The sequence below is a fragment of the Larimichthys crocea genome, chromosome XVI (genome assembly GCF_000972845.2).
Source record: "Larimichthys crocea isolate SSNF chromosome XVI, L_crocea_2.0, whole genome shotgun sequence".
In the NCBI taxonomy this organism is placed as follows: Eukaryota; Metazoa; Chordata; class Actinopteri; family Sciaenidae; genus Larimichthys; species Larimichthys crocea.
Genome location: NC_040026.1, coordinates 23675081 through 23689442, shown reverse-complemented (window position 1 = coordinate 23689442; position 14362 = coordinate 23675081). Strand labels below are relative to the sequence as shown.

General features: G+C 42.6%; 2 protein-coding genes across 2 annotated transcripts; one reads left to right on the top strand and one right to left on the bottom strand.

Moving 5' to 3' along the window:
* Positions 1-17: 17 nt before the first annotated feature.
* Positions 18-2092, top strand: g6pc1a.1 (glucose-6-phosphatase catalytic subunit 1a, tandem duplicate 1). Its single transcript, XM_010755749.3, has 5 exons — positions 18-422; positions 501-610; positions 1074-1179; positions 1292-1407; positions 1556-2092. Exons 1-5 carry the CDS (start codon positions 205-207, stop codon positions 2056-2058), a joined length of 1053 nt encoding a protein of 350 aa, XP_010754051.2. The 5' UTR covers positions 18-204; the 3' UTR covers positions 2059-2092.
* A 2220-nt stretch (positions 2093-4312) lies between these two features.
* Positions 4313-10082, bottom strand: psme3 (proteasome activator subunit 3). The gene is made up of 10 exons (XM_027289008.1): positions 9950-10082; positions 9126-9158; positions 8469-8531; positions 6749-6853; positions 6605-6653; positions 6344-6462; positions 5730-5866; positions 5577-5631; positions 4831-4917; positions 4313-4724 (listed from the first exon to the last, which is right to left on the bottom strand). Exons 1-10 carry the CDS (start codon positions 10025-10027, stop codon positions 4644-4646), a joined length of 807 nt encoding a protein of 268 aa, XP_027144809.1. The 5' UTR covers positions 10028-10082; the 3' UTR covers positions 4313-4643.
* Between the last annotated feature and the right edge of the window lie 4280 nt (positions 10083-14362).

The window sequence follows — 14362 nt, the reverse complement described above, 5'->3', positions numbered from 1 at the left end:
TCCTAGAAATCTGTGATCAGTCAGAGGGGTAGCGGCTGATTTCTGTAATGATTGATTTTAGCAGAGGGGCCTCAGGGGTGTAAAGGTTAAGTCTGCAATGTCCCAAGGGCAAACAAATTTGCTAACGTTGAATAAAGTCCAATGGGGCTCCCACAGTAGCAGAACAGATTCAGTGTATCATCCTCAGACAGAGGTTGTGATATCATGGATCTTCTCCACAGTTGGGGGGTTGAGTTGGCGGTCCATCTGCAGACTAAGTACAGCACATACAATGGCTTGTTTAGCCTGGCGTCCACGGTGGCCGACCTGCACACTGCGTTCTTCTTCTTCTTCCCAATCTGGTTCCACCTGCGGAGGGACACAGGGCTCAGGCTTATCTGGGTGGCTGTCCTCGGAGACTGGCTCAACTTGGTCCTGAAATGGTAACAGTGAAGTGAAACACAAGAGAAAGAGAGAGGAAACAGTTGTGTTATTGAATTTCTTGGTTTTTTCCACGGCAGGGTCCTGTTTGGGGAGAGACCGTACTGGTGGGTTCATGAGACCCGGTTTTATGGAGAAGGACCAGCCCCTGTTCTGCAGCAGTTTCCCATCACATGTGAGACTGGACCAGGTACAGTGACATGACAGAGCTGGAGTAGATCACATGATGATTGTAACAGTAGAAGGGCTGATTGTGAGTGAATTATCAGCCGAAGCTGAAGTGATAACATCTGTCGTGTTTGCCAAGTTCACAAGTGAATATCATGCTAAATCGGGTACCTTTGTCCTTTTGTAGTGTGTTTTATCTTTTAAACGGTGTTCAGTTTCAGTTCAGTTGATTTGCTGTGTGCAGTATACAAGTACATTCATAGTACTTTTCATGCTACTTAGTATTTTTACTTTTCAACTATGGTTCAGAGGGAAATAGTCTACCCTTTTTTTTCTTCTTTTTCCAATGTGAAAGTGTTTGACTTGCTTGATTTCAAGATTTTTCATGACTACATGAAACTTTAAACTCTAAAATATGATATTTTAAACACAGCTGAGACCTTTCCGAAGTTCTATGAGGATGAAGCCTGAGTTCCTTTTTGCAGGAAGCCCTTCAGGTCACGCTATGGGTGCAGCCGGTGTCTGGTATGTGATGGTAACAGCGCTGCTCTCTGCTGCAGCTGAGAAGCGATGTCCCCCTGTGTTATACAAGTGAGTCTGTGGTAATACAATGCTGGCCCTTAGGAACCAACAAAACTTGTTATCTTCAAACTCTAAATCTTGGGGCTCCATGGACTTATGTTCAAGATTCACTCTTTGTTAGATTCTTGCAGATCAGCCTGTGGACATTAATGGGCTTGGTAGTGCTAGTGGTCTGCATGTCCAGGGTCTACATGGCGGCCCACTTCCCACACCAGGTCATTGCTGGAGTTTTTACAGGTTAGTCTGCCCAAACAATTTAAGACTGATTCATTTTGTAGAGATGACGATGGTTATCTTGAGGATGGATGTGGTCTCTCTACTGACCCACTAGACTTCCGTGTAATAACATGTAATAATTGCAAGCGTTCGATGGTTTTTGTGTCAGGTATACTTGTAGCTGAGGTTGTCTCAAGGGAGAAAGGGATCTACAGCGCCAGCATGAAGAAATACTTCTACATGACCCTCTTCTTGACCTCCTTTGCTGTTGTTTTCTACCTCCTGCTCAAAGCTGTGGGCGTGGATCTGCTTTGGACAATAGCGAAAGCCCAAAAGTGGTGCATAAGGGCAGACTGGGTCCACCTGGACTCCACACCCTTCGCCAGCCTCCTTCGTAACATGGGTACCCTGTTTGGTCTGGGTCTTGGCCTGCACTCGCCCCTCTACACTGAAACCAAGAAGAAGAAAACCAGCTTCAAGATTGGATGTATTATCATCTCCTTATTTCTGCTTTATCTGCTGGATGGATGGACATTTTCTTCTGAGAATCTTACAACTTACTACCTCCTGTCTTTTGGTAAAAGCGCGGTTGCACTTTTAATCCCAACCACTCTGGTTCCCTGGGCTCTCTGCGGGATTTTCAAGGGAAAGAGAGAAGACAAGAACTTGTGATTCAGGTCCTACTTGTTAAAAAAATACACAAAAACAATATGCATGTAAAAAAAAAAAGGATTTTTATACAATTGTTAATAGCACCTCAGCTCAATGATGCACAAATACTGAAAGAAATTTAAATAAAAACTTTTGCTTTCTATAAAGTCTCATGCTTTCTTTAGAAGTTATTTTCGAAGTGCTGTGCTCCCCTATTGGTTTTCCCCGAACGTCTCTGTCTGAAACTGATTAATTGTTTGGCAGGAACAACAATTAAACATTAACCAGAGCATGCTCCCGTCACTCGGCAGTCCCACATAGTGACACTGCCTTTCACCACAGCTCACAGAACAGACATGGAGGGTCAAGGGGCAGAATGCATTGCAGACAACACGTGTGTCCCTTAAGGCTCTAAAAGTAGTACATTGCTCAGGCGACATATCAAAGGAACTTCGGCTGCGTGGTACTGAGATCAGCAGGATTGCAGACAAACACGCCCATGCCACTCCACTAATTAGATTATGAACCTATTTTATAATTTGCAGGTGATGTGTCACCTGAAGTCACTTAAACATCTGATCTACTTCCACATATTTTATCTTATTTCATACATGGTTAATAGAGTCAAGGTGAGACCCCCTTTTGATGTCACGGCCGTGTGACATTCTGAAACCAATCGCAAGTCTCCCTTTTGACCATCTTATCTTCTATCCTCTTTATTCTTTTCCGGTGCTTATCTCATAAAGCCATATCTATCATATATATTGTGCTTCTCTGCTGATGTATTGTGGGACACTACAACCACGTCAGGAACGTTGAGCAACATTATGGTGTTTACACTCAGATTGGTTGTTTTTCTCAAATTTTATCTTATCACTTCTGTCCTTCCATATTGGGAAAAACACCTCAGTCTGAGAAAGTATGTCAGGTGTAGTGGACAGAATGTTTCCCATATTGAATTTATTCACCTGTCTTTTTGTGGGCTGAATTAATCATCTCTTAATTTAAATTCACTTGGCTCAAGTTGCACGAAGAAGGTCTTTCTGTAGATGAAAGTTTGGACTGTAAATTGTGTTTAATGGTTCAGAAGTTAACTTGTAAATGTTGAATTGTTTTGCAGACTGGCTCCGATCAACATATGACTTCCTCAGAGGAAATGCTTTTAGACCAGCAGCTCTATTTACAGGCCTCATGTTTAGTTTATGAGATACTTATTTATGAATGTCAATTTTTGCATAATTCATAATGACTTATAGCACATTATGACTACCTATACACACCTCAACAATACTCAAAGTACCAAAAGTAAAAGTACTCAACATGCAGAGTGGCTTATTTAATATTACATTAGTGGATGCATTCATGTCCATCTCTTTAATTTGGCAGTTGATAAAAGTGAAGTTACTTTAATTGCTTTATATACTGCTGGGTAACTTAATCTATGATATTACATCATAATTTATTAATGGGTTATGTTTTTATTGGTTTCAATTTAGCTGTAAAGTTACTACAGCTGTCAGATACATGTTAAGAAGTAAAAAGCTAAAAATTTCCATCTGAAATGTGAATTAGCATCAAATGGAAATACTCAAAATAGTGCTTGGGTAAATGTACTTAATTACTTTGCACCACCGCTGAAAAGAATACAAATAGCCAAACCTGTAAATTGTAAATGCAGTCTGTGTAGTCACACTGAAAATAAGATTTTTTTCTCTTTTATGAAGACAAATTGAACCACTAACATTACAAAAAACTGAATATTCAAAATAACCCAATGTATCTGTAGTGCAATTACGAGTGTTGTGGCTTGTAGTGTGCTAAAGCCACAGTGACATCTGCAGGCCTGCAGGAAACAGAACAACCCGACACTGTCCTGAATTATAACAGATCTGTGCATAAAAGAAACTTATACCATATCCTTAAAGAAATGTTTACAAACCCAAAAATGGCAAAAAGTAAAATCAAAATCTCTTATCAAAAATGTTTTATTCAACAGAATCAATGCCTCGACATAAGAGATGCTTTGGTGACTTATGAATTTTCACTGAAAACCGATAAGCCTGTGGACCTAAAACCTGCTTCGCTTTAATATTTATTACCACTGAACTGTAATGTATAACATTCGGAGAGGAAAACAAAAAAAAACTGCTTTTTGTGTTGCGTATCCTAAAAACGACCTCCACACGCTGTCTAACTTAAAAAAAACATTCAGGGAAACAAACCGCTTCTCTCTGAATTCTTCTTAAGAGCTATAAATGAAGCAATCTGACAACGATCAGAGGACGAAATGTTTAATTAAAATTAAAAAATACATAGCGCTTTTTGTTGTCTATGATCTATCTCTCCGTTTTCTGAGAGAACATTTGTCTTCAAAGGGTTTAAAACAAGAAAAATATTTTACAATTGAACAAAAACATGTGCGTCGTGTCCATCTATGGAAGCTATGTTTCTGAACTGGGCTGATTGTACCGAAGGAGGTGAATGTCTAAGACGGAGTCCGGGATGGACCGGGGGCCAGGCTACTGTAGCTCAAACAGGCATGGCGGGTAGACGGGAGGGGGTAGGGGTGGAGATGGGCGGTGGAGGCGGAGATGGTTGGATGAACATCAGTACAACGCGTCAGCATTACTGCTTCGAGGCCTCTTGATCTTCTCAATGTTCTTCAGGATCATGTCGTGTAACGTTACCTTCACGGAGGGAAAGAAGAGGCAGTGAAGAAGTGAGAACACGTCCAATCATTTGTCAGTTTAATGCTATGAAATAGACAAATAAACAGAAATAAAAGAGACATACGTATTGATTTCGGAGCTCCGAGACTATGATCTTCAGACTGATGTATTCCTTCTCATCAATCTCCGTTACTGTGCGGCGATAATCCTCCTAATAAAACAAGAAATCAAACGTAGCATCAATATTCGTTCTACATCTTAAATTAGTCAGTCTAAGGTCTACACAGCTTGATTTTAATTTAAAATTGTTAATATTCTGCTAGTAGTAACCACTGATAGGACTACTATTGCAGTTACTGCTTACAAATCTCATGAAACCTATTTTTATATTTAATAGTCTGCATTTTTTCAGCAGTAGCCGTTGGATACATCTTTAGAGTAGTTAGTGGCGGAGTCAAACTATACGAGAGATTCACAGCCAGTGATGCAGCGTTGCTGTTCATAGTTTTATCTCCTTGATTAACAGCTCCAGTGTTATGATGCTACTTCCTGCTGCCAGTACACAATAAAAGTGTTTAACTGAGACAACAAGGGGTGGCTTTTATTCTGAAGCAGTCAGAGGAAACAGCATGAGTTTGTCTGTCTGTCATTTAAACAGATAAGACAATTCTCTTCTGTTGTATTCCTGACATAGTAATAAACACACCAATAACCAGGACTAAAGTCTTTAGGACTGTAACTTCTCAGATCTGCCACCAAAACAAACATCAAACCAACAACAAATCTTACTTATAGATTACTGCTAACCATCGCTCCTTTTGATATCTTCTGGATTTTACTTTGATTCTTTTTTAAATCATCTTCACTTACCACATGTGGATATTTTGCTATTTTAGAAACCAGCTTTGCCCTCGTGATGTAGTATCTGGAAGTAAAGAAGACAGACATGAACAATGAATAATAACAGAACCGATTTTGTAAATTCAGTCTATAATGTACGATCTGATTTGGACCGTTACAAACCTCGATATCTGGTCGAGGTAAGATGCTGCCTCTCCTTCAACTGTTCTCAGTTCAGCTACCGTCTCCTCTTGGATGGACACCCCGAAGTTGTTGCCGTCCTCTATCCTGGGGATAAGCAGCTGGACCCACATTTTGACCTGCAGAACACAAGAAGAAACGGAGAATGCAATGCATGAATCTGTGAGGATGTCAGTCACACAACACCGACCCCTAACTGTCTGTGAAGATCAGCACATCTTCACATGTTGGAGCTTTAAACTTTGAATTTTTTTGATTAGATCACACTGCAGAGTATGTTTGGACTCGTCACAGAGGCCTCTAATCAGAATTATTATTATTATATTATTATTACTCTGGTCATCAATCGAGAAGAAACATTTTGTCAGTTGAACCTCTGAAGTTTTGCTTTTTAGCTGCGTCATTGTACTCGGAGGAATGCAGGCAGAGCACAAAACCACAAAACTGAAGGAGAAGGGTGATAACGGAGAGATTGCGCTCCGTGGTTTAGTTCAGTTTCCCGCTGAAGGAACCGATCTTCGTATTGAACAGACAAACCTGATTCGACTGACACAGCCTCTAAACATGAGTGAGATGAGCTTAAAGAGATGACTTACTGTGTTACATTTCTCTATGAGCGTCCTGATCTCTGGTTTGACCTTTTCAATGAGATCAACGAGGTTACCGTTGCTCTTCATCATCCCGCCAGGCATCACAAACACCTTGGTGCCGGTCACTGGGAGACATGGCAAAGAGAGAGAGAGAGAAGAGGGTGAAAGAGTGTGGAGGACGACATGCAAGAAAAACAAAACGTCTCTAATGTGATCTAACGAAGTCACGGCAGCGCTCATACACAAACATATTTATATTATTCTCACCCATGTCCTCCCCTCCTCCGTCCTCCAGCTTTCTCTTTTTGGCATTTTGCTGTGAAACAGAAGCAACAGGATGAGACCACGTTCTCACCTCGGAGCTGAAGAACTATTAAGTTATTATTCATATATAAAAACACGGAGCCTCACCGCTTCTAGACCGTCATGCAGGTTTGAGAGCAGGATGGGGTCCGGCACCGTCAGGTTTATCTCAGAGTGGATCTCCTTCAGTTCAGTGATGTTTATAATAGGATCCTGAGAAACAACAAGGACGCCAGCTGTGTTACTTTTCTTTACAAATTATGATCTCTGACACACAAATCTGTCTTTAATATGTCTGGGTGTCTTTGGCCAGTGTGGGAAATGTTGCAAATCAACGACTTTGTTCACGTGCACAATCGTTTTCCACCAAATGTGACGATGCAGATTTTTTTTTAAATTAAAGACATGTGACATGTAATTAGATATTATTCAGGTTGTTAGCAGCGTTACATGTTTACAGCTTCACGCCTGGTCGGAAGGAAAAACACACACACCTACTTTTAAAAACGCAGAAAAGATTACAACATCATCCTCTTTGAGAGTATGCACGGCTGCATGTAAACAGCTTGGTAGAAATATTTTAAAAAACTGAATAACCTTTGCAGAAACTGGACAGCGTGAATAGATCAACCAAAACATTTGTGTTTATTTCACGTATGAACAGCACTGCAGCCGTTAGTGTAACTGTTATAAAAATTAGGATTATACTGGGGTTCAGATCTGTTTTTTTGCATGTTCCCTTATTTGAACTCTGTGTTTTACTGAGGATGGCAGGGAGAGATAATTATAAACGTGAGAAACAGGTCTGAGACAGGAAACATAATGTTCACTACTGAGAAGAAAACCAACAAAGGAAATTATCAGTGTTAGAGCTCCTCGAGGAGCCTTTTCTCTGTTGAACGCTCCTTCTTGTACGAGAACAATAAATTCAACGTTTGAATCCAGTCTTCCTTACTCAAAGGGTTTTTCTTTAAGATGGTAAATGGACTGTACTTATATAGCCGACCACTCAAAGCGCTTTACACTACACATCTAATTCACCCCATTCACACACATTCATACACTGATGGCATTGGCTACCATGCAACTGCTCATCAGTTTGAGGAGATAACCATTCATACGCATTCACACACCGATGGCACAGCCTTCAGGAGCAATTTGGGGTTTAGTATCTTGCCCATCTCTGGGGGCGGCTGTGGCTCACAGGCAGAGCGGGTCGGCGGTTCGATCCCCCGGCTCCCCGGTCTGCATGCCGAAGTGTCCTTGGGCAAGATACTGAACCCCAAGTTGCTCCCGAAGTCTGTGCCATCGGTGTATGAATGTGTATGAATTAGATCCTTAAACTGATGAGCAGTTGGCTTGGCCTTGCACGGTAGCCAATGCCATCGGTGTGTGAATGTGTGTGAAGTTTGAGTGGTCGGAAGACTAGAAAGGCGCCATATAAGTACAGTCCATTTACCAAGGACACTTCAACATGTGGACCGGAGGAGGCCGCCCCGTGTGTGGAGGCTATAGTCCTCGCTGCAGCTGGCCCCGGTTCGAATCCCGCATCGGACGGCTAATTTACTGCGTGTCACTCCTTCCTGTCTATCTTCAGCTGTACTATCAATAAAGGCATAAAAGGCCAAAAAAATAATCAAAAAAAAAACAAAAACATGTGGACCGGAGGAGCCGGGGATCGAACCGCCGATCATCTGATTAGTGGACGACTCTGCCTCTGAGCCACAGCTGCCCCAGATGTTTTCCCAGCTGTCAACACATCTCTCTCTCTCTCTCTCTCTCTCTGACACCTCTGCACAGATCTGAGAGAACGCGTATCGTGACTGACCTTAAGGAAGTGATCGAGTTCCAGTAACTTCTTTGGGAAAAAATTCGCAACTAGGTCCTCAGCCTGGAAAGAGAAGCCGAACATTTAGTTTAGTTAGTGTGTGTGTCTGTGTGTGTGTGTGTGTGTGTGTGTGTGTGTGTCTGTGTGTGTGAGAGTGTGTGTGTGTGAGTGTATGTCTGCGTGTGTCTGTGTGTGAGTGTGAGTGAGTGAGAGTGTGTGTGTGTGTCTGTGTGTGTGTGTGTGTGTGTGAGTGAGTGAGTGAGAGTGTGTGTGTGTCTGTGTGTGTGTGTGTGTGTGTGTGTGTGTGTGTCTGTGTGTGTGAGAGTGTGTGTGTGTGAGTGTATGTCTGCGTGTGTCTGTGTGTGAGTGTGAGTGAGTGAGAGTGTGTGTGTGTGTCTGTGTGTGTGTGTGTGTGTGTGAGTGAGTGAGTGAGAGTGTGTGTGTGTCTGTGTGTGTGTGTGTGTGTGTGTGCGAGAGGTGAAGTTGTGCTTGTTGTGATGTGTGTGGACTCACCAATGGTGTGTGTGTGTGAGGTTGTGTGTGAGAGTGTTGTGCTCACAATGTGTTGGTGGTGTGTTGAGAGTGTGGTGTGAGAGTGTGTGTGTGTGTTGTGTGCGAGTGTGTGTGTGAGTGTGTGTGTGTGTGTGTTTGACTTACTTCTGAAGTGATCGTTCCCTGGAAAGCATCAACCTGCAGACAGAGAGACAGATGTGAAACACACATGTTGACCTCAGCTGTATAAAGGTGTCTGCTGTGTCAGAGTCACAGGTGAGTTCTGCTGTGTCAGGTCACAGGTGAGTCTGCTGTGTCAGAGTCACGGTGAGTTGCTGTGTCAGGTCACAGTGAGTCGCTGTGTCGGTCACAGGTGAGTCTGCTGTGTCAGAGTCACAGGGAGTCTGCTGTGCAGAGTCACAGGTAGTCTGCTGTGTCAGAGTCACGGTGAGTCTGCTGTGTCAGAGTCACAGGTGAGCAGCTGCGTGTCAGGTCACAGTGATAGCTGCTGTGTCAGAGTCACAGGTGAGCTGCTGTGTCAGAGTCACAGGTGAGTCTGCTGTGTCAGAGTCACAGGTGAGTCTGCTGTGTCAGAGTCACAGGTGAGTCTGCTGTGTCAGAGTCACAGGTGAGAGCTGCTGTGTCAGAGTCACAGGTGAGAGCTGCTGTGTCAGAGTCACAGGTGAGTCTGCTGTGTCAGAGTCACAGGTGAGAGCTGCGACGTGACGCAGGTGTTGACACGGCCTGTCTGCCTCACGTGCTCCTCCCTCACGACTCTTTATACACGCGCACACACCGACACGCGCCGTGTGAACGTCTCACCGCTCCTCGTGAAGCTTCACGTCACACCTGTCCTGAAGCTCGGGACAGGTGTGTTGTTGTTGTCGTGCAGGAGGCGGGAACAAAAAGCCGGTTAGCCAGCTAGCGACGTTAGCCACGGCATGCTACAGGACTGCTAACGCGCTAACCGCAGCTACATTAAGAGTTACCTTGGTTTTAATTTCATTGTCCACCTTGAGGAGTGAGACATCTTCTGTGATCAGACGGAGAGATTGTCCCGACAGCATGAACCTCACTGTGAACGTGTGTGTGTGTTGTGTGTTGGCTTATTCCTTCAGCCACACTTCGTGAGCTTGAGATGACGACTATGACACGCGCGACACTACTGCTGGATGGCGGAACGAGCCGGTTCACAGAACCGACTCCGTCCACAGGTGAGTATAAAATAAAGTGAAAATAAAATTCTCCTAATATCGCAAACAAAAAATAATAAATAAATAATAATAAATAAATACATCTAAAATAAATAATAAAAAATGAAATAAAAAATATTAGAAATAAGTTGAGAGAGAGTTACAGGGAGAGAGCAGATAAAGAAGGTGGACGATTTTACATATTTAGGCCAGTGGTTCTTAACCTGGTTCGATCGAACTTTAGGGTTCGGTGAGTCGATCTCAGGGTTCGGTGGAGCCTCCGCCCTTGATTTTTTATACCATTGTTACAACAATCTTTGTGAGCAATCATTTTGAGGATGCTGGACATAAAAACTAAGAACAGACTTTGCTGTGTGAAAATGACATGAGACCGGCACTTGCAAAGGTGAAAGCCACGCATATCTGAACTTGTCTCTCAAAGGCAACAGCAGAAGTCACACTTGAGGTAAGTTGTTGTGAGTTCATGCACTTGTTGGTTTTGTTTTTGAACAAGGTATGTTAATGCACGGTTAATTTTGATGCACAGTAAAAAATCATATTTTAATTTTTTACTAAAGAAGGGTTCGGTGAATGAGCATATGAAACTGGTGGGGTTCGGTACCATGATTGGCTCAACAGTCCAGAGCAATGGAGAGTGTGAAAAGAGGTGGAGAACGTGTCAGTGTGATGTGTGTAGAAGAGTTTCAGCTAAATGAAAGGAAAGGTGAGACCAGCGATGTTGTTCAGGTTCTAGAGACAGTTGCCACTGAGGAAAAAGACAGGAGCAGGCTGGATGGTAGCAGCAGATCTAAGATGCTGAGGTTCTCTTTGGCGTGCCAGGATGGATAGGATCAGAATGATAGTACATCGAGGCCGCCAACATGTTGGAGATAAAGTTCAGAGGTAGAGGCAGTATACATCACATATAATGCCTATATTCAAAAGGTAAAAAAAAAAGACTAGATCACTTTAAACTTGGTTAAAAGCCACAGAGAAAAGTGTTGGTGTTTTAGGGAGGATTTAAACACTGGGAGTGGAGTTCAAATCTTTGTTAGGGAGCTGACTTTCACTCACCAATAATACACAGAGTAACGGTAAGTAAGAAGTCTGACATTTCTAATTCTTTCTTCCCTTAAAGGTCTCCATTCTCTATCACAGGTTCCACTGCTACTGTAAGCATTATTACATTCCTTGTAATTATTGTGTCATTTTATCATTTATTGTCGGGGCCACCAGGAATTTTTGGGCCCCTGACAAAAAAATCAAAATGACCCTTGTGCAGCTGTTGTCCCCACATCTCTAGAGACTAACTATCCCATCAAAAGCTTACATAACTCTAGATGAAGGCTTGCAACTGTTTTGCGTCTTGTAGTTTAATACTAGTACTCGCACAATATTTACGCTGGTGATTTGTACATGCATGCAGTCTGCATACAGTCTGCAGTGCAGGTTCACTGTTGATGCAGCTTAAAAGCCACCATAGAAATGTGGCTAAAGAAATTTAGTTAACTTTACTGCCCAAAACATGTAAAAAACAGAGAGATAATTCATTTCATTATTATCTTTGAAATACAGTGGTCCCTCGTTTATCCGGGGGGATCGTTCTAACATAACCCGCAATAAACGAAATCCGCGAAGTAAGTTTTACATATTCTATACATGTTTTATTTTAAGGCCGTAAAACCCCGAACCACACACTTTTTATACCCCTTTTTAAACATGCATTTTGTACAGTTACCCTCTTAATTAATCAGCGCGCAGAACACACTGTGGTTCTCACTTAGCCAATCAGGACGCATACTGTTACCTGTTGACGCTTGTAAAAAAAAACATGCAAAATTACACAAAAAACAAATCCATGAACAACGAGTCCGCGAAAAGTGACCGCGTTTAGCGAGGGACGACTGATAATATATACTCAACGATGGTTAATCATTTTGGTGTTTACCTATTTTTTGTGGGCCCTTGAAATTTCCTAACTTTCCCCACTATAGGGCGCCCCTGCTTACAGTTCATTCGTTGGTGAGTCGGTAAATATATCCGACTCCCTAAACGACTCGAACTTCCCATGCCTACCCACACGGCCGAGCGGGACCGCGCATGCGGGGATGAAAAAACGTTCACCGTATTTTTCTCGGACGCAGCTGACGATGTAAACAAGAGAAGAACAGTCGAGGGCAACGGGGGGGGATCAAACAGGGCCGGTGTCACCGCAAATGATTCGGCGTTTTAAACGCGCGTAAAACGGCTGACATGGGGCTTGCCCCGGACCATTAAAAGTCAACTTCAGGGGCAACGTGAAGAGGTTTCTGGCTCAGGACCTGGAAAGCTGGAGTGGGAGTCCGTGGAAGCCTGGGTAAGATGGAGCTGCTGCGAGTGGATACAAAAAAAAAAAAAAAAAAAAAAAAAAAGGCTGGGGGCAGTTTGGTGAAAAAGGAGCAAGGCCCAAGACACGGCCTATGCAGACAGAGACAGAAAGAACCGACAGGCAGAGCGGCAGGACAGACGATACTGGTGCGACACAAAAAATGCGTGCAAGTGTTGGTTTTAAAAGAGAAATAGCCCGGCACGGCACGGCAGGGAACAGCACATCCGTGCTCAGCTGTCGCTATAGTGCGTTTGTCCCGGAGCCAGCTGTTATTGATGTTTTCATAACACGTGAGAGGAAAAGTTGTTTAATAAACGTTTGATTTTATTTTTTATTATTCTTATTTTTATTTGTTTCAGATTCAAAGCGTCTTTTGGGATCAAACCACTTCCAAGTGAAATACTTTGCATGAGGATAACGAAGAGTAATGTGTGCTTTTTATTTGAAAGGGTGATGAGTGCTGTGTTTGGTTCATTCGCTCATTGTTTTTATTCTGCTGTTGTTTTCCTTGCATATAAACAGTCAAGGTGAGTAGTACTTTTTTATTATATCATATTTCAGTATTCAAATATATGAGTTTTAAGGTCAGGAAAATCTTTACATCTTCTCCTTGAGGTCAAATTAGGGAACCAATTATGGAATATGTTTCCACCTTCCTGTAAAATGTTACAAAACATGTTTAAACGGCTGTTTCACACACACACACGGTATATTTATTTTTTCTTATATCACAGTTTTTCACTTTACTACTCCTTGTGAATTTCTTTAATGGTATAACATATGTTTAACTTTACTTCTCTTTAGTATATGTTTATAATGTATAAACATGTTTTTTTTTATATCTGTTATTTCTTATAACACTGGTTATAACATATGTTTTTACTACTTTACTCTTTATCCACTTAGATAAGCCTCTCCTGCCTCTTTACTTACTCTGTTAATTGCTTTAATTGTGACTTACTGTTTAATTGTTCATTTCCGATGAATAGAAGAAGCCATACAGGTAACGGAGCCACTGCTGGATTCATGATTTCAATTTACCCTGATAGATTCTCTACTTTCAGTTTTGTTTAAACGAAAAAGTGGAAAACTAGACAGCTTGCATATTCCCGCACCGCCTTCAAGCTTCTTTAGGCTTATTTCAAGTTTGAGGAGGACTGAGGACCTCTAAACATTCGCTTTTACCAGAAAAACTGCCACGACTCGGAAGGGAGGAAACCAGCCACTAGATACTTTAAATAGTCTTTTGCCCTGAATAACGAGGTTGATTGATGCTTTGCACATCAGAACTGCTTCATTTCACACAATACAGGCCTGGAACACCACACCACACACAAAAGTTCATAGACATGCAAATGCAGAAGATGTTTAGTGATAGGCAGCCACCTCTGGTTCCCAATAAGTCCCTACCAGACTGAGCTCACAGCCGCCACGTAACATAAACAGAACATAACACTATCAGTGTTATTACGAGGTCTCCTTACATGAGAAAATATGACAGTAAAGCACAAAATATGTTCTGTTCCAGTGTGGCAGCATTCACCCTGACACCACAAAGGAATCAAACCGACACAATAAAACATAATTACAAAGGTGTGTGATGTGCAGTCGGCCTCCTGCGGTCTGTGTTTAATGACTGTTTTCCACGCAGAGCCCGAGAAGCAGGGGAAACCAGTTGCACATGAAACGTGTACAAGATGAAGGGCAGGCCTGCGGAGGCCCCGCTGAAGCGGGGTGAAGGAGCTGAAGGGAGGACCTCGGCCTGCTCCTCCTTATCCGTCCAGGGTGAAAAACATGGACCGGGCACGCAGTGTCACCCCGGAGCGGACGAGCGTTTAAGG